Here is a 21,175-nt window from a genome sequence, read left to right as displayed (position 1 = left end):
ATTTGTAGCATGATTTTACTACATGGACGTTAGAGACTAGGTTTTATTGTGCCAACATAATGTCATATATCTTAAGATAAACGCTTTATTTACATTGACTATGTGAATGAATTACAGCCAAAGAAAATCAAACTATTATGGCTGATGCAAGCAAAGTCTTTTTCACGCTTTTCATCCACCTTTGTTTTAAGGAACAATTACAGTTGGACAGAATGAGAAATAACTGATGAGCCCGCAACACTTTAAAATGTTGAACACCTTTAATTATAAAGAGTAATGATGCATTGCAGGATGCATTATGTGCAGAAAAGCCATCATTAAAATGCTTAGAAGTAATGTATAATCAAAGAGCTGAAAATCACCCCATCAAGGTAAGATCGTCAGCCATGGTGAAAATTATACACAAAGAAATAATTGGCTGTATTTGGTCTTAGCTTTGAACGTAAGTTGGAGTGATCAGTTACAAGCTATGTATTGAAAACATGTATCGCATCAATCTGTTAAAAAAAAAAATCCCTTTTAATGATAAAAATATACTCATTGAGCTTTAAACCCATTTTAAACTTAGTCAATCTGGTCATTTGGAATGGAGTTATATTCAGATAGAAAAGTAAAATCCTACCCCACTGGATTATTACAATTACAAAAATGACAGCATATTTGCTGTGGAGAGGATACCATTGCAAGACAATTTGTTTTTATATTGCACAAAACATTTGGTCATTAACGACCATAAACAGAGGCTGGGCAGCTCTACATTTTCATTATATTTCCATTGGCCCATATTTATTTATTTGGTTCTTTACACTGGCATGTTTAATGGAGACCTGAGGTGTGTGAACATTATTAAAAAGCCTCTGGAGCTTGACAAATTGGAAACTGATAAATAGATCACTGGCAATGACTGGCTCACACTACAATCTCTCCCCACAACTACTGTATGGTGAATTAAAAAAAAAATATTCTTGACTACTGTATGTTGTGCTAGAGTGAGGTTCTCAACTTTAAGTTGTAAAAAAAGAGTGAAGAGAAAGCTTAGCACCCTTTCAGTTTAGCTGCTACAGTATGCGTTTATATTTATAAGTATAAATTGAGGCTTGATGCTATTGCTCAGCAGTCCAATCTTAGAATACCCAGCAGTTTAAACGAAACTTGAAATGCAGTGTACTAGCTGAACAGGCGTTTTGTGGTTCTGGTTTGAGCAAAACAGAAGAAAAGGCAGCTGTTTTTACATGAGTGGAGCATGACGAGCTGGGGTAACCAATGAGTTCAGTTACCTTTCTGATATTTTATTCTAAACATTAACATATTTTACACGGACCAGCTGAGTGAGAGATAATTTGGATGACAGCGATCCCTCTTTATCTTCACAGAGCTGTGTACTCTGTCTGGAACTGAGGGTCTGGTTGCGGTGCTGGGGTGGGAGCGGGCTCTTGACCAGCAGAGCTCTCCCCTGGTTGGTCCGCAATCACCTCAGGGATGAAGGCTCGTCCAATCCCCTTTAGGAAAAAGTTTCCGTCTATACAGGACAGTTAAGGGGACAAATAAATCAGGTTAGAAATGTTTTGAACTTGAGCTAAAGCTATGAACCAAACGTGTAATGGCAACACACGGTTTAACACTGGGGAGCGCACACAACACCTTCTCACACAAAGTAAGACACCAAGGACCGATCTTTCTATCAAGTCAATATTGCAATTACAGTGCCAGTCAAGTAATATTTTTAGAGGTAGGGACAGTATCCTTGGTGTGTTAATCATTAAATGCAACATTTTTCACATAGATCTGGTTAAGAAAATACAGATACAGCAGCAACACCAACAAGTATTACTTTAAAGTCTGTATTAGTATTTTTAAGAGCAAGTTAGTTAAAACAGAAAACTGTTAGCAGGGGATGGCGTGGAAATGTAAAAGCGTGTTAATAATGCTGGACAGCAGGGTGAGTGAGACAAATGCATACTAATATACATGAAAATATGTATACAGTATTTGCACAGCAACACACACATGCAGTGGACACAGACAAAGGCTAGCACGTCAGCCAATCAGATCCTTACCATTACCTGCCTTGCAAAGCTCATCTGACCAGCAGCTCAGACATCTGTAATATTTACACATTTCCTGTCATGCATCAGATCACCACAGTTATATTTAGGTGTGAAGCTCTATGACAGTGAAACCAAAAGCCAGAGAGCTAATTACAGCAACGGCCTGAGAGGAAGCTGAAATCACGCATTACTGAACAAAGTACCAGCAGATCATCAGAAGGTGATTTCAGCCGTTGCAATGCTAATACAGAAGAAGAAATCATAATTAAGAATGTTAAACATCGCTAAATATGTTTACCTGTTGATGAAATATGCATCTAAAATGTGTATAATAGAAAAAACTGCGAAAGGTGCTCACTCCCCAACAGTAAACTCCTTTATTATTTGGCTGATTAAAATGGAGGAATGTAAACAAGTATTTACTCAAGTACTGTACTGAAGTATCATTTTGAGGTACTTTAGTCAATTTACATTTCTGTTAATTAAGGGATTCAGGAAACAATATTGTACTTTTTACTTCAATTAATTGAACAACTAGTGACTTAAAACATATTATTTAAAATTTCAAACAAGATTAATAATAATGACAAACGCCTTACAGTTTATCAACAGTATATAAAGCAATAGGTAAGCTGCACCTCAAAGTTACATTAACAACATTAAATGGGTCTTGAACAATAAAGGAATATGATACTAATAGAATCCTGTCACATAATGGGTTTATTTACTTTTGATAACTAAAATTGCATTTGCTGCTAACAGGTGCTTTCTTTCACTTACTGTAAGTGGCATTTTGAATACAAAACGTTCCCTTGTTAAAAATAATGGTTTGTCTTACTGCTTTTCGTATAGTAAACAAACTTCTCTGTTCGCCCCGGCACTACACAATTAGCCAGATCGAAAAATCCATGTGCCATTTGAAATTGGAAAAACGTCATCATACGCTACACATGTTGGGCACACAAACAGAGATGCTTCTTCCACCAACATTTTAGTTACAGTACAACTACCCTTTCTTGATTTCTTTATACAAAAAAATCTAAGTCTTAAATGTTTTTTTTATGTATTGCTGGCACACAGTTTATTTTATAATCTTGTATAAAAATATTTTTAAACAGAATTTGTAAGGCACAGATTGCTTACCTGTTATGACCTTGGAGGCGGAGCCAAAGATGCCATTCGCGTCATTCGCTGCAGGTTGTGGGGGTGGTGGCATGTTGGGTCGGGGGCGTGGCTTGGGTGCCGGCCTGGAGGGGCGAGGGAGGGACCCAGAGTGGTGGAAGGAATGCTGGTTGGAGTGCGGCCCTTCATGATGTGGACTGTCAGGGGGGGTGGGAGTTCTGGGGGGAGAGGGCTCCGACTCCCCCTGTGCCTGGTGGGCTGGAGGAGGCTGGGGGGGCGGGTGGCTCGGGGCGTGGATAGGGCTTTCTTTGATGGTGTGGCGTCTGGGGGTGATGGGTGGATGATGAGTGGAGCTGGATGTCTGTGTGTTGCTGGGCTGGGAGAGTAAGGGGCTGAATTGTTTTGGTGGGGCGGGGGCCTGCTTCTTGGTGCCTTCAGATGAAAATACAATTATTATATGATATGAATTACATTGATGGTAATAAATAATAATAATAATAATCCAGAATTGGAGTGTATTATCTCACCTCTTCGAACCATGTGCGGACTAGGCCCCCTGGATCCACCCTGGGAATGAGGGGTGCCTACTGAGAGATGGGCCGAACCATTCCACTGGGGAGGGGGGGTGGACATGAGCTCACGGGCTGGGCTGTGGGAATACAATAAACCCAAATGTTAGTCATTCAACACATATTCTGTAATTTAACAGATTTTAAAAAGCAAGTGCTGCAAGCACTCATGCATGCTACACAGAAAACATATTTCACTCAAAGCTAATTTCATTGGGTAAGGGTTATCAGACAAACATCATAAACACGATTTTCTGAACAAAATTCAGAAAATCGGTTTGTGAGCGTTACATGCAGAAATCAGACATTGCCTCAAAATACTCAAACACTCAGTCAGACAAGCAGGCAGGCCAAAGGGGAATCTTTAAAACAGACTGGTCGATCATCACAACAAGCAGAAGGGAGGATAAAATGTGCCTGTAATCAAAGCAACACATGATTCTTGTTGCAATACATTCTTAACTTGTTAACAATGAAGCCGAATTTAAAAGAAAATGTTGACTTGGTTTTTCTCATTTTCAATTTGAGTAAAAACTCAAAGACCAATCCAACACATGACAAACATAAAAGGACGGGGGGTGCTCCGGATTGGCTGATTGGCTGCGAGCAGACGATGGAGTAATGTTGCTACGCTCGCTTCTCCTTACCTGCTTTCCTCTGCGCTGAGCTGGGCTACAACCTGAGGTTGCACTGTAGCTACCTGGAGCCCACCACCAACACTACTACTAGCACCACTCAGGCGGGGCTGCTCAGCCTCTGCAGCCGAGGACAGGAGCTGGGGCGGGGGCTCAGGCTGGGCAGGACCCCCGGCTTCCAGAGGAGGCAGTGGGGGGTGGAAGGTGGGTGAGGTTAGCTGTGGCTGCTTTCTAATTACAGTGCCGGCTCTACGTGGAGTGGGCTCCGGCTGTTTGTTAACAGTGCTAGGGAGGGGGGAGAGGGGGAGAGGGGAGAGAGTTCAGGAGGGCAAACCACACGCCATCAGACAGAATGAAGGAGCAAAGGAGTGAGACAGAAACATAGCGAGAGCAGAGACAGAGAGAGAGAGATGGTGCGGAAGACAGAAAGAGACGCCACTTCCTGAGTTCAATTAAACCAGTGCAGGAAGAACCCAATAAGGACATGAAACCGCATGACACTGACTTTTTAAATAGAACTTTTAACTGCGACATCTCTGCAGGGACAGAGGAGACAGATGCCGCACCGTACGAACAAAATGCAACAGAGGAAGCCCACACAAACATAAAACCAGCAACCTACAGTGAGTCCTAAGCTTTAATTGGGAAACAAAGGAGATTACACAAAAGTACATAAAAGTAACACACAAGAAGTTAAGCTCTCGACAAAAAGTAATCCCAATAATACTGAAAAATATTCAAAATGGTTTGTGTGACATTATTTTTCCATCATGTTCAGTACCAATTTTGAGGAAAACATAACTGATAAGCCTTTGCTGAAATGACCTTAACATAACAAAAATTTGCAAAAATCACAAAAACATTATTTGCTTCTTTTACTCATCAGTAGCTGGATTCATGGGAGCTACATTGGACTGTGGCACAGCTTTGAAGTCTGGACTGGGCAGATCTTCAGTGGGTGTTTCTGTGACTGTGATGGACTCGTTGGCCACTACATAGAGGGCCGACACAACAGGGCCCCGAGACTCCTGCCTGCTCGGTGTCTTGGGGCGGGACGGGAGGGTGAGGGGCAGGCTGAGGCTGAGGTGGGGGCGAAGCAGGTACCTGTCTTTTCGGGGGGTGTGACTCTCCCCTTCCTGCCCCTGCAGGCTCCCGGGACGTTTCCTATCCAGGGCGGGCTCAGGGTCTGGGGTGGGTGGGTGGGTTGGCAAGGCGAACATGCCCGACACGTTGAAGTCCACCTCTAGAGGGCAGAAGATGGATAGCAAATAGAGAAGAGATGAGAGAAAACATGATAGCGAAAATGATCTTCTATTTCTTGTAATAATTTGGAATAGTAATGGGATGATCAATAATTACATTTTTAGCTTTTTTTGCAATTTAATACAAACGGTTTGGTGATCATCCCACTCCTCCTTATACCTTGTAAACATCAGCTAACGTTAGCATTGTCCTTGTGCGTGTGTTGGCATGCCTATATACACCCTCAAAGAGGCAGTACCATGGAGGTAGACTCAGAACCTCACCTTAGAGACGTTTCACTTCATTTAGTGATTTCCCAAAATGCTATTTACCAACATACTGAAGACAGCAAACACAAAGTAAGAGGAAGATAGATTTTTTTTTGTTAGACAACACATTTCTTACTTCTTTTTTGAGAACTAGTAGAAAGAGAATTTTCTTCTGTAGATACATTAAAAATATTTAGATAAAACATGATCTTTTTTTGTTTGGGCTGTCGGGCAGGTATTTCTATACTGCCAGACAACATTCAAGCATTGAAATTGTTTTGTGTTTTTCAGTTTTCAAGGTAAGACAGAGAGAAGAATATGTCTGTTGCAAATTGTGAATACAAAAGACGGATGTTTTACCTTCAGGGAAGAACCAATCAGCATGCTGAATAATGGGCTCGATGATGGCGACCACGTGGATAGATGTTGCTGCTGCCATCTCTGCCAGCGACCTAAACCACAGACAGACAAGGACAGACGGAAGCTTCATCAACCTCAGCTTCAATTTGTACTCAGACATGACAATGAGGTAACAGTTCACAGTTCTTACCCTTCCATCTTTGCCCAGAGCAGGTTGGGCCCAAGGACAATGGCGATGTTGCTGGGAGTCATCTTATTAACATCACTGTCCTGAGCCAGTTTAGCCAGAAACTTCACCAGATACCTGAAACAGAGATTTAAATTAATTTAAAATTCTCTAAGCTACTGCACCTGGAATATGGAGCCGATTAACTTAGTATTTTGTTATTATTAATGTGTTCTATTTGAGGATATCGAAGGAGTCCTTCAACGGTAAAAAGTGTACCAGTATTTTACAAAAAGAAACAGTACAAATAAGAGAGAACTTAAAACCATTTTGTGTAAAATTGAAAATATGTTCCATTTTATTTTCACATTTGTAACCGTACAAATATATCTCGAGACCCCAGGTTGCGAATCATTATTTCAAGTAATGAAATGACTCATTCAACAAGGTGAAATGTGAAGCATCACTTTTGAAAGTGAAAAACAGAACAGAAATCACCTCCGTACTTTCAGTCATGCTGTTGTTGCAAGATACTCTTACCTGAGGTTTGCCTTGTGAGTCTTTGGCAAATGGTCACATGCCACCCACAGAGCCTGAAGTCTCTTGTCTGAGTCAGACACACTTAAACACATAAGAAATATATTTGTTACACAAGTAGGCCTCCCAGAATATCTCAAGAAAGCTGTAAGCAAACACTGATTCATGTGTGTATGCAACACCTATCAGCAGTGAGTTTGTTCACAGGATATTAAAAGAGCCATATCTATGGGTCTTCTTACTTTGAGGCCTGTGTCCACTCATCGTACAGGCCAAAAGTCATTAGAGGTTCAGGAAGTTCCCTGAGGTAGGACTTCAGGGCTCCTGTGTAATAAGAGAAGAGTTATGAGAAAATAATATGGGCCAGATGGTTTGACTTTGTGGATTTGTATAAGAGGTTGTACCGGCGACAGCGTGGGGATCGGAGTAGAACTCCTCGAGCTGCGAGGTGGAGCAGTCCAGCGCCGCTTTTAGCTTCTTCAGTTTTGACGCCCCGGCAGCTATTCTAAAGAGACCCTGCAAGGGAAATGTAGAGACAATTACTGACCAGTAATTGGTCGGGGACTGGAACCGGCGACCCTACAGCTCCCAGTCCAAGCCCCGACTGACTGAGCCACTGCCGTATAGGTCTTTGCATTTGACCCATCCTAGTGTTAGGCGCAGTGGGCTTCCATTATGTACGGCGCCCGGGGAGCAGTGTAGGGAACAGTGCCTTGCTCAGGGACACCTCGGTAGCACTTGGTCTTTCCGGGACTTGAACTGGTGACCTTCCAGTTGCCAAGTCAAGTCCCTATGGACTTTGCCACCACGGACTGGTTACAATCCTAAAATGTAAGAAGTGAGTCTAGGTTGCTTCACGAAAGGAGAAGTAAGGCAAACCACGTGTCATTCCACTACATGACTGAGAGTCTAGTTGAATTGTTTAGGGTAGCAATAGAGATGCGGCTCTTTCGGGATGAGTAGTTAGAAATATAGCAAGAGTTTTGTTTCTGTTAATAGCAACATCCTCCTTAAGGAGTCTAGTTTATGGTTACATTTGATGAGTGAACATTTTAATGCACAACATATGTCTGCACACACAAATAGACAGTGCGTATTCCCACAGCCTCAAGGCTAACTTAACTGACCACAAGTTGGCCACAGATATTTCCAGACAGTACGTGCCATCACTTCTGAAGAGCATCTCCTTCCAGCTCCAACTGAGTGGAGAGATTAAGGTCTATGTGGAGATATTTATGTTCCAATTCTTTTTAAAATGAACCTTAATCTTTGCCCTATTTTTCTCCTAAGCTTTCGCCATCCATACCTCCTCCTTCATGCCGGTCTCCAGAAGCATCATGACGCAGGCCTCGAGGGGCAGAGCGATCTCACGGCTGCTCCTCTGTAGGTGCTCCTCCAGCAGCGTGCCGAACGCTGGCTTTTCCATCCAGGAATCTAGGCAAGAGGTCAGTGCCTTTTAACTTATCTGAGTGTTGGACAGCATTTCTGTTCTGTGTCTGTCAACAGTTCTACTTGTTCTTAATGATCTCTCCTTTAATCTCTCTGCGATGCTGTCTCATACATACTTCCCCTGTCTGAAGTCTTTATCATGCATATGCATATACCGTATGTTCAAGGTCAACAATGTTCTTTCTTTCGGAGAAAACGAGCCAGGGAAATGAAGTTTCTTCTATAGACATTTACAGAATTTACACACGTTTTTTTCCTCCTCTTTAGCTCGCTGTGTTTTGAATAATTATATTTGCACTGTCAACCAAGACAGTTGCAACAAGCCATGACAGTCTACATTTCTCAACAGTACAGAGCAACTTGTTTATTGTTCAAAATTATTTGAACAGCTGCCAGCTCTAAAACCATATGAGGGTTTAATGAATAATGCATACAAAGCTTATGTGTTTTTCTATTGTTTGCAAATGTAGTAAATGTCTGTTTTTCTGTTCACCTTGCTGTATTTGGATAGTCGGTATCGCTGCCTCCAGAGTTGCCAGAGACTTCCTGTGGTAATCTGCCTGGGCCTCTAATAACTGTTATGTATACAATAACACAATCACAGGTCAAATAAACAAACCATTGGCATAATATAGTGAAGCAGGCATTCAACAAAGCATACAGTTATAGTGGAATGGACCATATTTGCATCATATTTCCATTTCCGTTCTAGGTCATTTAAACTAAACTGAAGCACACCCACCATGACATAATAGCGTGCGTAATCTCCCTCTTTGGAGGCAAAGTTGTACAAGTCTGCAGAGAGCTGGTCCTGTAGGATGACAAAAATACATGTATTTCCATACATGGCAAACTTCATGGAAACCTAAAACCTTCTGCTTTACTTTGGACAGTAACTCCAGATGACAAAGCAATGACCTTTAATTACACGGTCTTAATATTGAGCATAGTGTGTTTGTTCCCATTACAAGGCTGCCTTTGTTGGCCAGTTCATAAGATATGATCCAAACCTGATGAAGAGGCCCTGACTGGAATGTAAAGCTATTAGATTAAATGTGCCTCTATTAAATACATGATGCATAACGAAACCGCAGTCTTTGGTAAAGCAAGTTGTGAAGCAACAGCACAAATCCTATTTTGAGTCATACATAAAACATGGTGCATTATGAAAAGAGAAAAGTTACCTTGCATATTTCTACTTTGTTGAGAGCCTCGTCCATCTCGTCTTTGAGAGAATCGGCTTTAGCTGCCATAGCCTGGTTGTTAGACTTTGTTGCCTGGTACCACCTGGAGCAATAGTAATTATTTAGGCATTGAAGTGCATCAGATAATCACAAAACAAAGATATTATACAGCAGTCACTTAAAATGTTTGTTATCCTAAATATGCAAATTCATAAAAACATGTTAAAGTGATGTTGCTAAATTAGTTAGTTTTCAACCTCTATTTTAAGACTACAGGCCAGTGTACCTCGTCTTGGCAGAGTCATAGTCCAGAACCAGCTTGGCAAGTTGTTTCCTCTGTTTTAGTATATTTGGAATCTCGACCTGTGGGCAAAGCAGAGGGGATTATGAGAACAGCATGACCACACATGCACTTGAGTCAAAATTGAGGATAACACCTTTCCTGTGAGAACATTTTATCAATATGAATCACTGAGAACGGCAATATAACACAAAAAGATGCCAAAGGCCATGTTGAATTTGGCACATTCATGAGACACACGCACTGTGTACGAATCCGCTACAGGCTTACTGAGTGTTTCCATCAATAGTAAATTGGCTTATATGCTAACCAAATGCTAACCCCTTGTGCCTCACTAGGGTCTTTTTAGGCTTTTATTTGTAAATTATTTTGACTGGGTTATGCATTCGGCATACATTTTGTCAAGGTTATGAGTCATTGTTGTTATTTAGAATAATTATTTAATAAACTACATAAAGTACAGGCACTCTGACACCTTAGAATACAAATGGCCCCATAAACAACCCAATAAAACCACAGTGTTTGGTCCCACAGCCATTACATCATAAAAATGCAAGCTGTTTTTCAAATGATTAAAACAGCGGCATTTTGTCAACAAACTGGCATTTTAAAAGGCTAAAATCATTGAAATGATTGAATATTTGGAAGGGATTATCACTACTGAAGTTTGATGACAAAATATAGTTTAGTGAAATTGACAGTGGAAAATGATGCATTAATAAATGGATCACTATAGTATGCAGAGAGGTTCAGTATTTTTCACCGTATTTTTACCTCAGCCAGCTGGTTGAGAGGATCCAGGATGTCTTTCTCGATCTGAACTTCATGCTGCATCAGCTCAGTCGCTAACTTGCTCTCAGCCTCTCCACACACATCCATCATCTTGCTGCTCACACACAGGAATGTACACAAATATTGCTGTTATCAATACTACCCAGTAAAACAATTTACACACTCAAGAAGCCCCTTGTGAGGTATTCACATTCCTTTTACTTAAAGATCACTTTTAATGTTGATTTTTGGTCATTTAATCAATGGAGTTTATTTTTGGGATAGACAAGCATCTCACCCAATCAGACCGTCGTCTCCAAGCTGACTGCCTCCCTCCTGCATGGCCTGGGACAGCGTTGTCAGGGGCAACTTTTTCTGCAGACAGACCAGCAAACAAAGCTAATTTACTTTAAAAAGTAAGTGGTGAGTAAGTGTGGTGATCAAATATTCAAAGTGATCAGAAAATCTAAGATAAAGTTACAATACAACGCTGATGTGTTAGGTTGTGTTTTGTTGTATATGGGTGGTTGATGTAGGTCTGCTGTTCAGTGATAGTGAAGCGGGCAGGAGGCCAGCGCTGAATATTTGTCTCCCGAGTGCCTCTCATATCAATGTGTTGCATAAGAGGAGATGGTATGTGTTCATAACACATGATAGCCAGTCTTTGCTAATACTTAATAATGGAGTCACAGTGATTCACCTTTATTAATTTCAAAGTTGTGAGTTTGTCCTCAAAGTAAAGCTGCAGTTTAGAGAAACGTACCTGTCTCTTCTCTGTGTCCGTGCCCAGCTGACCCTGCAGACATGACACCAGCCTCTTGTGTGTGTTGTGCGACACCAAGCGCACCAGCTCCAACCGCCTTTCGATCTGTTCATTCGACACAAAATGTTAAAAAAAAAAACAGGAAAAAAAAGACAATCCTACTTTGTGACTTTCTCAAAGCAGCCCGTGTGAAAGCTACAAATCAAAACATTATCAGTTGTTCCAGCGCACATCCATGACCAAACCTTCCATCCCGCTCTTGTTGTTGAAAGATGATGGAGGATGTCGGTGCTGTGTGTGCAGCTCTGTTCTGCAGCGTGCCGTTACAACAGGCCGCACTGACAGCCAGATGGAAGGAATCATGGCAGATAAGTAACAGACTGACGGATTGTGTTCTTAACTGCGAACAGGGAAAGTTTTCTTTGTCTTGCAATATGAGGACTCCATGTGAAGATATTATCGGGGTTAACAGATTAATCATTCTGTCGGCAGGCCTGAGGGGACCTGATCTACTGGTTGTACTTTATGACCCGTAAAGTACCATGAGGTGGTTACGCATGTTAAAGCCACTTATCTACAAATCATGTGTGCTTTTCCTGACCACAGCCCTTTTTCTGGAATGTGATTTACATTTTGAGATTGATTGTCTACCTTACAGGCAGCCAGCAGTTTATTTCACTTATCCGTCCTCTTAAATACTTAAAAAATGTATTATGTATGGGTCTGTTTCGGCAAATCCAGCAATGTAAAACACTTATATTTAAGTGAATTTATACCATTGTAAAATATATGAGGATCCAACATTGCCCTGTTAATTGATTAGCAACATTCAATCAATCAATGTTTATTTATGTAGCCCAATATCACAAATGTTACATTTGTCTCAGTGGTCTTCACAGTGTGTACAGAATATCAGTATGACAATACGACACCCTCTGTCCTCAGACCCTCACATCGTACAAGGAAAAACTTCCGGAGAAAACCCCCAGTTTAAAGGGAACATGGGAGAAACCTCAGGGAGAGCAACAGAGGAGGGATCCCTCTCCCAGGACGGACAGACGTGCAATAGATGCCGTGTGTAAATTGAAAAGATAATACATTTGCAACATAGTTAGTCCAAATGTTTGGAAATGCATGTGTGTATAATAGGAAGATGAATCCACGAGGATATCCATCCAGGACCGATGATCCAGGACCACAGCCAGGACTGGCCAAAAACTAAAATATGTTACTGCTGTAGAGCACTCTATCAAAGTGTCCTAAAATCTAAATCGTATTTACCGGTAGGTTACAAATCAATCCCATAACATCAACAACCTTGACATTGTTTTGAATTTTTGTAGCACAAAGGCGGCTTCGTTTTGGCATCAAAATGATATCAGAGCGTCCTTAAATCCACCACATGCGAGAGCGCGTATTGTTATGACCATGTGACAATGACTCGGAAGTCTCAGTCAAGGTTACAGTCTCTGCTGTTTTATGTTTTCATACATTACTGAAATGAACTGAAGCCAGCGAGTTAAATGTGAAAATTGTCAAATAACTATGGGTTCCTTTAGAAAATGGTCATTAGTAATGTTAAGTATACAACTACTTTATAAAACCTGCTAAAGCACGCAATATACCAGTATGATCTTTAAAGCCAATTAACTCTGTAAGCGTTGCATGTTACAAATGTTATCACTTCCTCTTCCTGTTTCAGTATAAACATCCAGCCGTCTCACATCCAAAAGCCCCTCCTTTGCCGTCTGTTCCTCATCTTGGTCTCAGTCTTCTTCCTTTACTTTTATCCTCTCTAATTCTCTGTACACTTCACAGCATGCCAGGCTCTCTCTCTCTCACACACACTTTCCCCCCTCTCCTCCCTCTTTCCTGCAGCTGTTGCTCAATGCCAGACCACAGCTGGATTTGGCTTCTTTGCCTGGATCCGATTGACTCGCTCACAATTCAGTTGATCCTGAGCTCTGATTAATGTATGGAAGTCTAGCTCTTTCTGGCAACGGCTAAATTATTCCAGTCCTCGAAAACACTTGTGCCAAAAAGGAAAGGAAAAGGCCCGACAGACTTCAGTGCAGGCAGAGACTGGATACAATGGGTTATTGCATAGTCTCTGCTGAGTTTTCCATGAGTATACTACAAAAGACCTTAGAAAAACAACATAATATCATGTTTTAAATTGGAGTCCGTTTTGCACCACACCAAGTTGAACCATCTTTCTCCATGTTGCTTTTTTGAACCCATTAAGTAATGATACACTAATGAAAAAAACATCATGACTCATTGCCAAATAAACATCCTCACATCTCAAGCGGCGAGCTTTAGGCCTCAGGGAGAAACTGAACTATGGAAACAAACGCACTAAAAAACTAAAGTCAGAGTCGTGGACAGGAAAAGAAAGCAGGAAATGTCCCTGATCATAGGCACAGATGAGCACACATGATCCTTTCGCCTGCTTCTTAAGTTATGAAGCTGTCCAAAGGTTTACAGGACAGTAACTGCCATCTTTTCTTTTTCCAGACAGCAATGAAAAATGTGAACAAAGCGAGCTAAAGACCTCTGACCTGCCACAGCAACAAAAAAAAGTGGAACGTTTAGTGAGTCATGAGGAACTGGGAGGTCGGATAACATTTTTGTTTTCTTGCTTGGAGCTACTTTGGCAGAGTGGTTAGCTCGTTAACTGAGGATCTAGCTGGCTGACCTTGTTGGCAGGATGGCTAACTGTATGGCTAGATGATTGTAGAGCAGAAACAGGATATTCTAACAAAAGAGAATAGTTTGACATTTTGGGAAATACACTTACTTTCTCATTCATCGAGAGTTGGATGAAAACATTTGTATCCCTCTCAAGGCAGTAAATATGAAGCTAAAGCCAACAGCAGGTTAGCTTAGCTTGGAAACAGCAAGCCTAGCCCTAAAGGTGAACAAATCTGCATCTCAGGGCCTCTAGCGCCTTAGCATCTTGTTTTTTTTCTCATAGTCCAGCACATTACCCTCTTTAAAACCACAACGTTACAATTCTACATCTTGTTTTTTGTGCTGATTAAACAAAACAGATATAACATAATCATTAGCTAGCAGTTTCCCCCTGTCTTTGTGCTAACCTAAGCTAACCAATTCCTGGCTCCTGTAACATATTTAGCATAAAGACATGAGTGGTATTGATTTGTTCATCGTACTTGACGTAAGACTAAGCATATTTCCCAAAATGACTAATTCTTCCATCGACAGATCGATCCAGTGTTCTTACAGATAACAAAAATGAACTGTGTATTTGTAGGCTAAGCTCACTTGTCGGTAAACTGCTTTACATACAGTTTCAGATATGAAAATGCTCCAGTAAGCACAACAGAACATTGTGTTTCCTAAATTGTAAGTAATTTAATACTGATCAATGGGACCATTTCCAGCCTAAACTGTATGAGAATCTCCTTAGCTCCCACCGAGGCAAGACGTGTCCTGGCAAGACAAATGCCTTAGCCAACGCAGAAGACTATGGAAAAAGCAGGAAAAAGACTACGACCACTCCATGGAAATCCGTGTCAAATTTCAAGTTGGACGGTACAGAGAAAGGGGTGTGGGAGCATGTTGGGGAGGGGGAAAGGAAAAACAATATTTTCCCTGCTTAGGTTTGGAGAGATTAAACACTTTCCCTGCTAGTGGGATTGATTTGAAATGTCAATAATGATTTGTCAGTCTACGAAACAGTAAGCTACACTTTTTACAACATGTCTGTAATCAGGTTGCAGATTCTGACTTGAAGCTTGAGCTGTTAGGCCCAAAAGACATCCAAGCCACTTCCACTATGCTGACCGCTTGACAGTCACATTCCTCACCGAGAGCTGCAGCTAAAGGAATGTCTAACGCAGCACAAAGCTCCTGTCGCTCATGACGAGGACCAAAGACGAGGGAACGCATTCTCTGAAAGGGCTGGGTCGGTCTGTGCGGTGCTCTTTTGGGACAATCGTGTAAACATACATCACTTAACTGAACTATACTGCTGTTAAAGCTGTCTGTCGTGATAACAGCTAAACATTGAGCTTCTTTAGCTTATTCAATAAAAAAGTAATGAGTTTGCTCACAACCAAGCGTTTGTGCCGAGTGTTGCTGTGTGTGTAAACCACACAGGGTTCATAGTTCACTTCTTCATGTCATAAAACTTCCATGACTTCACCTTCACTCTTCTTTGTACATTCAACAACCTCTGTTTTTCAGTCTTTCCTGTTTTTCTTCACACACACACTTTTCTTAGCAGTGATCTCACAGTTTCAATAGTAAGAATCCTCCCATCCCCCAACACACACACACACACACACACACACACACACACACACACACACACACACACACACACACACACGCACACGCACATAGAACGTACATCCACTATAATTTCAAGATAACAGAACATTGCCTGGGTTCGCCTTGAGCGGAAAACCATGAGGCACTTTTGCTTCAGTGGCAAACCCCTGAGCTGGAGAGGCGTTCCTGAAGGTTTTATGCCGGCAGTTGTACTCCAAGACTGCAGAGAAACTTGGCCTTAACATGCTCAGGAATGATGACTTTAGCAGAGCCTGTGAGTAGAACTAGTGAGTCCTTTAATTACCCATGCATTTTACTGATTCTAAAAACACGAGATACACTAGAATGGTAAATGTTGCTTTTCAGTTGTATTGTACAATGTGAGGCAACCGTTTGTTCCTAGAATACAGTCAACACTTTACCATGAGATACAGTTTGTGTCTAAAGCCCCCTGAGAGTTATGATTTTAAAGAGAAGAAAGATGTCATATTTACATGTAGGAGGTCATCACTCAGCACCTCAGTTTTCTCAGCCCTGTTGAGGGAAACACAAACAAGAAGGAAAAAGTCAAACACTGACAACAAATAGAGAAATAAAACATAGGCATTGAAAAACACACCCTCGACATACAGAGATAAGACCATGAACCCCCAAACAATGTAATGCAATCCCAGAAGAGACACATCTGTCTTTGGTAATGAATTTGAACTAAATACTCAAAGAATATATAAACCGGTATTTAAAAATGTCTCACTCACACACTTCCCACTTTCTTTTAAATAGACCACGAGAACTGTATTGTAAATTTAGCAAGACATTACTTGCTCTTCAAACTCAAACAGACAGATTGCATCGACACCATCAAATTAAAGCAGAAGACTATTTCTAGCCCAACCTGTCTGCAGTTAGTGCCTGCAGCAAATTATCATTTAAAAAAAGCTCATAACTCCATTAAATCAACAAGATAATGTCACATGGTAGACCTGCCTATGTGAAATACTGGGCATCATGTATGCACACATACTCAACATGTTTTCACACATGCAGAAGCCCATGGCTGTTTTCCATGAGAGACCTGACGGATTCCTCTACCCTGTCCGAACACACACTTCCTCTTGTGTCATTGGTACCTTGTTTATTATGGCAACAGGAGAAGGTGTGTGTGTAGTTGTGTGGAGAAGGGTTGGTTAGTGGCATGTTGAGGTTTGAAACACACTGCAAATTGTAGCAGAGTCTGCAGAAAACAGGATAGTGACATCACTCTGTAATGTTGATCAAACGCTAAAAAAGAACCTCTGAAATAAGACACGCATTTGCTTCTTTATGTGACTTCAAACTTTTAAAAACATATTTTACGTTTTTCATATTCTTGCTGAGCTAGTGAGACTAGCAAACAAGCATATCGTTCATCCTGTCGATATCCAACAAATGCATTGACCTCCGATGTAACACACACACACACACACACACACACACACACACACACACACACACACACACACACACACACACACACACACACACACACACACACGCACACACACACACACACACACACACACACACACACACACACACACACACACACACACACACACACACACACACACACACACACACACACACACACACACACACACACACACACACACACACACACACACACACACACACACACACACACACACACACACACACACACACACACACCTGAAGACTTCTCCCCCTTCCCAGGCCCACCACAGTATAGATTTAAATCTCACAGAAATCAATTAAGCCCCTCCCAGACAGGAGCTATTACCTAATACTGCTATAAATGACACCCTACGTATTCAGGCTTACCTCACTATGACTTAAACATAATTGGAAATCGCCTTAGGCTTCAGTCTGCAGAAAGGAGCTTGTACCATAACTACAAATCTTCTTTTCGACTGGTCACAGACTCTTATACATATTTTCCATTATGTATGATCAATGATTTGCTTTTTTGGCACACAGTATAAGTTCTTGTATTCATACTGAGGATACACTTTTGGTGCACAAAGTGTAAAAGTGCCCGTTTTCCTTGGTCCTCTATGATAGTAAATAGAAATTATTTGGGTTTTTGACTGTTTATACAATGCAAGACATTTAAAGACGTCACATTTGGTTCTAAGATATTTTGATGGGTATTTTCTCCTTTTGCTGACATAATCTGGATCAAATTATTAAAAAGAACATCTATTGATTTATTGATAGGAAATAGTAGTGTTTGCATCAAATGCCTGGTAAGATTCCTAATCCTCCATACAGTTTTATTTGATCAGAAACGTTACAAATTCACATATTTTTACATCAACAGTTCATATGTACCATATGCTATATGTGACTGAATGATATAGGACCTGCAGCAGAGAACCTACACTTATCCACACAATCACATTACACATGCTTTACTGGATTTCTACAGCAATCTTTAGATTCCTATCCATATTGAATCACCATTGATTTGACTGGAGTGCAGTTTAGCTCTAGCTGGCAGCTATTGTTCTAAGAATAGACTCCCACAATGCCCAGACCTTAAAAGAAAACTTAGAGCAAAAAACACAAAAAGGCATAAAGAGTAGAAATGGTAACTGTGTGATCATTAACTTTATATAACTTTAAATTACTGATGAGAAATCTAATCAAACAGAAAGAATAAATTGTAAAAACGTGTCTGTGTTCAAGTATTATGAGTTTTGTTGAAAGTGTTCTGTGTGAGCTTATCTCGCCAAAGTCTCCAGAGGTATGCAGGAATTCACAAACCCTGCTACCCTGCAAGCTTGAACCACAGTGCAACAACGACATGTAAATCAAACTGCTTCCTCTTTTATAAAAACACCCCTCTGTGGCGGTGTGACGTCCCCAGCCCTCTGCTGTGTCCCCATCAACAAGCGTGGAAATGCTTACTCCACAAAAACACTCAGTGCCAGGCCCTTCCTGTGCAAAACACACAACCATGTTATCACATATTGTCATGGGGTCCACAAATTCACTGTTTTTTTTAATTAAAAGTGGAATAATCCTAGTGCTTTTGTGGCAATCAATCTAAAAGTCTGTTATTGCTTGTATGTGTTGGATGGTATTCTGTATCGAAAAACTGTGTATTAAGGGAAGGGTTGTTGTTGAGAATAGACACCACTGAAGCCCGATGGATTTATGAACATTCATAATGATTTATAATTTCCTTTATTTTAGTCATGTACAGCAACAACAACGTGTCTATTAATTGAGTAGGCGATCAACAAAAAATATATTGGCAATCATTTTCATAACGGATAAATCAATTGGTCTTTAAGTAAATATTTGAGTGTTTGATGTTTCTATCCCAGAGCCCTAATCACAAATAAAAAGTCTCTCATAAGTCTTAACAAAAGTCCTAAATCTAATGAACTGATTATATTTGGGTTTGGGACAATTTTGTCAGACAAAATAAGATGTTTGAAAATGTCATTCTAGGATCTGGTAAGTTGTGATTGGCATTTTTTCGTCCATTTGAACTAAGAAAAACACATGTTTAGACATTTGACACACTGATTTGACCTAGCAGTTACTTGATCACTGACCTCATAGTTTGACTCAACCCACCTTTAACAACGCTGCTAATCTCAACCATTTATTCGTATAACACTATAACTTACTTGAGTCATGCAGAGCTTCAAATGGCACTCAGTGGGTGTGTGTGTTTCTGCCTCTCAGTAACCAGTCTGTTATTCTGCTGACTTGAGTTTATGGCTCTTACACAACATATGGAGGAATGCATGAGAAATCCTAGGCCAATGGCTACAGGGCTATTGGTTAGAAGGTCATATTGAAGGCATCATCTGTAGTTACCATTAATGCAGTAATAACAAGAGACTGTGGTCTCAGTGCTGGCTGCTGATAGAGAACAGGGCGGGAAACCCCTGTGGGGACGAAGATGAAGGGGGAGAGGAGGAGATGGTATAGATATGTGTGTGGGTGTGTGTGTCAATTAACAACCAGTGTCACCACACTTCAGGAAGTATGTGTTTGTGTGAACACCCTTGCCTACAGAAATAACAGTAACTGAAAATGGTAATATGACATCATCTACTGAAGTCAAAAGATGACAAGGGTCCACAGTCTGTCCGTCTGTATTCTGACACAGATAGATAGGAATACATTTTAAATAGTGACATTAATCTATCTTAATAGGACTCAAACAATTGATCAACTGAAGAAAAATGAAAAGGGAACTGTTTAGATAATCAATTATTGGTTTGAATTATTCTAGCAAGCACAAAATTGCCAAAAATACCATACCATCTTAACTGAGAGCATTTTATTTTCTTAGCTGTATTTTATTATAGTATTAACACATAATATGAAATTATGTTATTTTAAAATGGATGATTTTGTGTTTTAATGTTCTGGTCAAAGGCATTTAAAGAGGTCATCTTTGACTTGAAGAATGTATGATGGGCATTTCTTCTACTTTTTTAGGGTTAAATTGTGACTGACTTTTTAACTAGACACACTAGTCTCCACATGGATAGAATGAGAATATAAAGCCTTTAATATGCTACTTTATTGAACAACATCTGGATAACAATCCACATTTGAAGAGTCTTGTATTGTTCATGGTATTGTTAAATACATCAAAGTTCATGTGACCTGTGGGGGGGCAGGTTTAGTTTATCTTTGACATTATTCACCTGCAAACGAATGCTGTATTCTCCTAAAACAACCTAGGCCTACCAGGTATTTATTACGCAAAAACGTAGTCCAGCCCTTCCGACACCAAGGGAGACGTATGAAGAACAACACTGAATGTTGAACAACCTTAAGAAGTAACAGAGTTTGCCTGCCAGAATAAACATGTATGACATCAAGTTGCAAACAACCCTTGTTGTTGAAACAATTTCTCACCTTCCCACAGTCTGGTTGGCGAGTTGCCTCATGCGATTAAACTGTTTCTTCATGTTTCTCCTCCTCTGTGTCTCCTGCTCGTGTGTAAAAGTCACTGCTGTCGATCATCTAGCGCTGATCCAAAAGTTGCGCTACGTCGCAGCCATTGTGGCAGAAAGGGCTGCGCTCGGATCACTTTAACGCACCACAGCTGGATGCCTTTTCCTGATTAAACTCGGTGTCATTGGCCCTAGAAAAAAACGCCGAAAAGTCAGTTGAAACAGTCACTTCAAAGCTTTCTAGATCCACATTGCCACGATTATCCGGCTTCTTCCTTTTAAACTGACTGGTTTGTCTGCAACCAGTGCGATAGGAACGAAGGAGGAAGTGCCTTTACTTCCCTACTGTAAGCTGCACAGCCCCATGGTGACATGTGATACCTTTACAAGAAAAGGGGAAAAAAAGCCTTGACTCAGCTATTGGTCTCTCATGGTCGTGGCAAAGTCATTTTCGTTTTAGTTGACTATAGAAAGTGGTTTTCTGTAGAAAATCGTATCTTAGTGTTACGGT

General features: G+C 40.8%; 1 protein-coding gene across 4 annotated transcripts; it reads right to left on the bottom strand.

Annotated features, from left to right (window-relative positions):
* Nucleotides 1-241: 241 nt before the first annotated feature.
* Nucleotides 242-21,037, bottom strand: arhgap17b (Rho GTPase activating protein 17b). 4 transcript variants are annotated; one of them, XM_034088818.2, is made up of 21 exons: nt 20,627-21,037; nt 16,210-16,249; nt 11,417-11,521; nt 10,952-11,028; nt 10,657-10,768; nt 9,868-9,944; nt 9,582-9,684; nt 9,140-9,208; nt 8,891-8,972; nt 8,255-8,382; nt 7,353-7,464; nt 7,191-7,272; nt 6,952-7,032; nt 6,436-6,549; nt 6,246-6,337; nt 5,479-5,617; nt 4,387-4,659; nt 3,698-3,819; nt 3,192-3,602; nt 2,058-2,101; nt 1,429-1,519 (listed from the first exon to the last, which is right to left on the bottom strand). In XM_034088818.2, exons 1-20 carry the CDS (start codon nt 20,677-20,679, stop codon nt 2,094-2,096), a joined length of 2,280 nt encoding a protein of 759 aa, XP_033944709.1. In that variant the 5' UTR covers nt 20,680-21,037; the 3' UTR covers nt 1,429-1,519; nt 2,058-2,093. The 4 variants fall into 4 exon arrangements, with proteins under 4 accessions (XP_033944708.1, XP_033944712.1, XP_033944709.1 ...); XM_034088819.1 differs by having other exon boundaries at nt 1,432-1,519; nt 2,064-2,101; XM_034088817.1 differs by lacking the exon at nt 2,058-2,101 and having other exon boundaries at nt 242-1,519.
* Nucleotides 21,038-21,175: the final 138 nt, after the last annotated feature.

This window comes from Pseudochaenichthys georgianus, chromosome 8, assembly GCF_902827115.2.
Source record: "Pseudochaenichthys georgianus chromosome 8, fPseGeo1.2, whole genome shotgun sequence".
Taxonomy (NCBI): Eukaryota; Metazoa; Chordata; class Actinopteri; order Perciformes; family Channichthyidae; genus Pseudochaenichthys; species Pseudochaenichthys georgianus.
This window is presented reverse-complemented; position numbering and strand designations above follow the sequence as displayed.

Bases quoted from the DNA above. Each gene is read 5' to 3' on its own strand.
- arhgap17b (XM_034088817.1), bottom strand. From the start codon at position 20,679: ATGAAGAAACAGTTTAATCGCATGAGGCAACTCGCCAACCAGACTGTG. The intron at 11,522-16,209 runs GTAAATATGACA...TCGAATGAACAG, and splicing joins TGAGTGATGACCTCCTACAT to ATCGAAAGGCGGTTGGAGCT. The intron at 3,820-4,386 runs GTAAGGAGAAGC...GTATTCCCACAG, and splicing joins CTCAGCGCAGAGGAAAGCAG to CCCAGCCCGTGAGCTCATGT.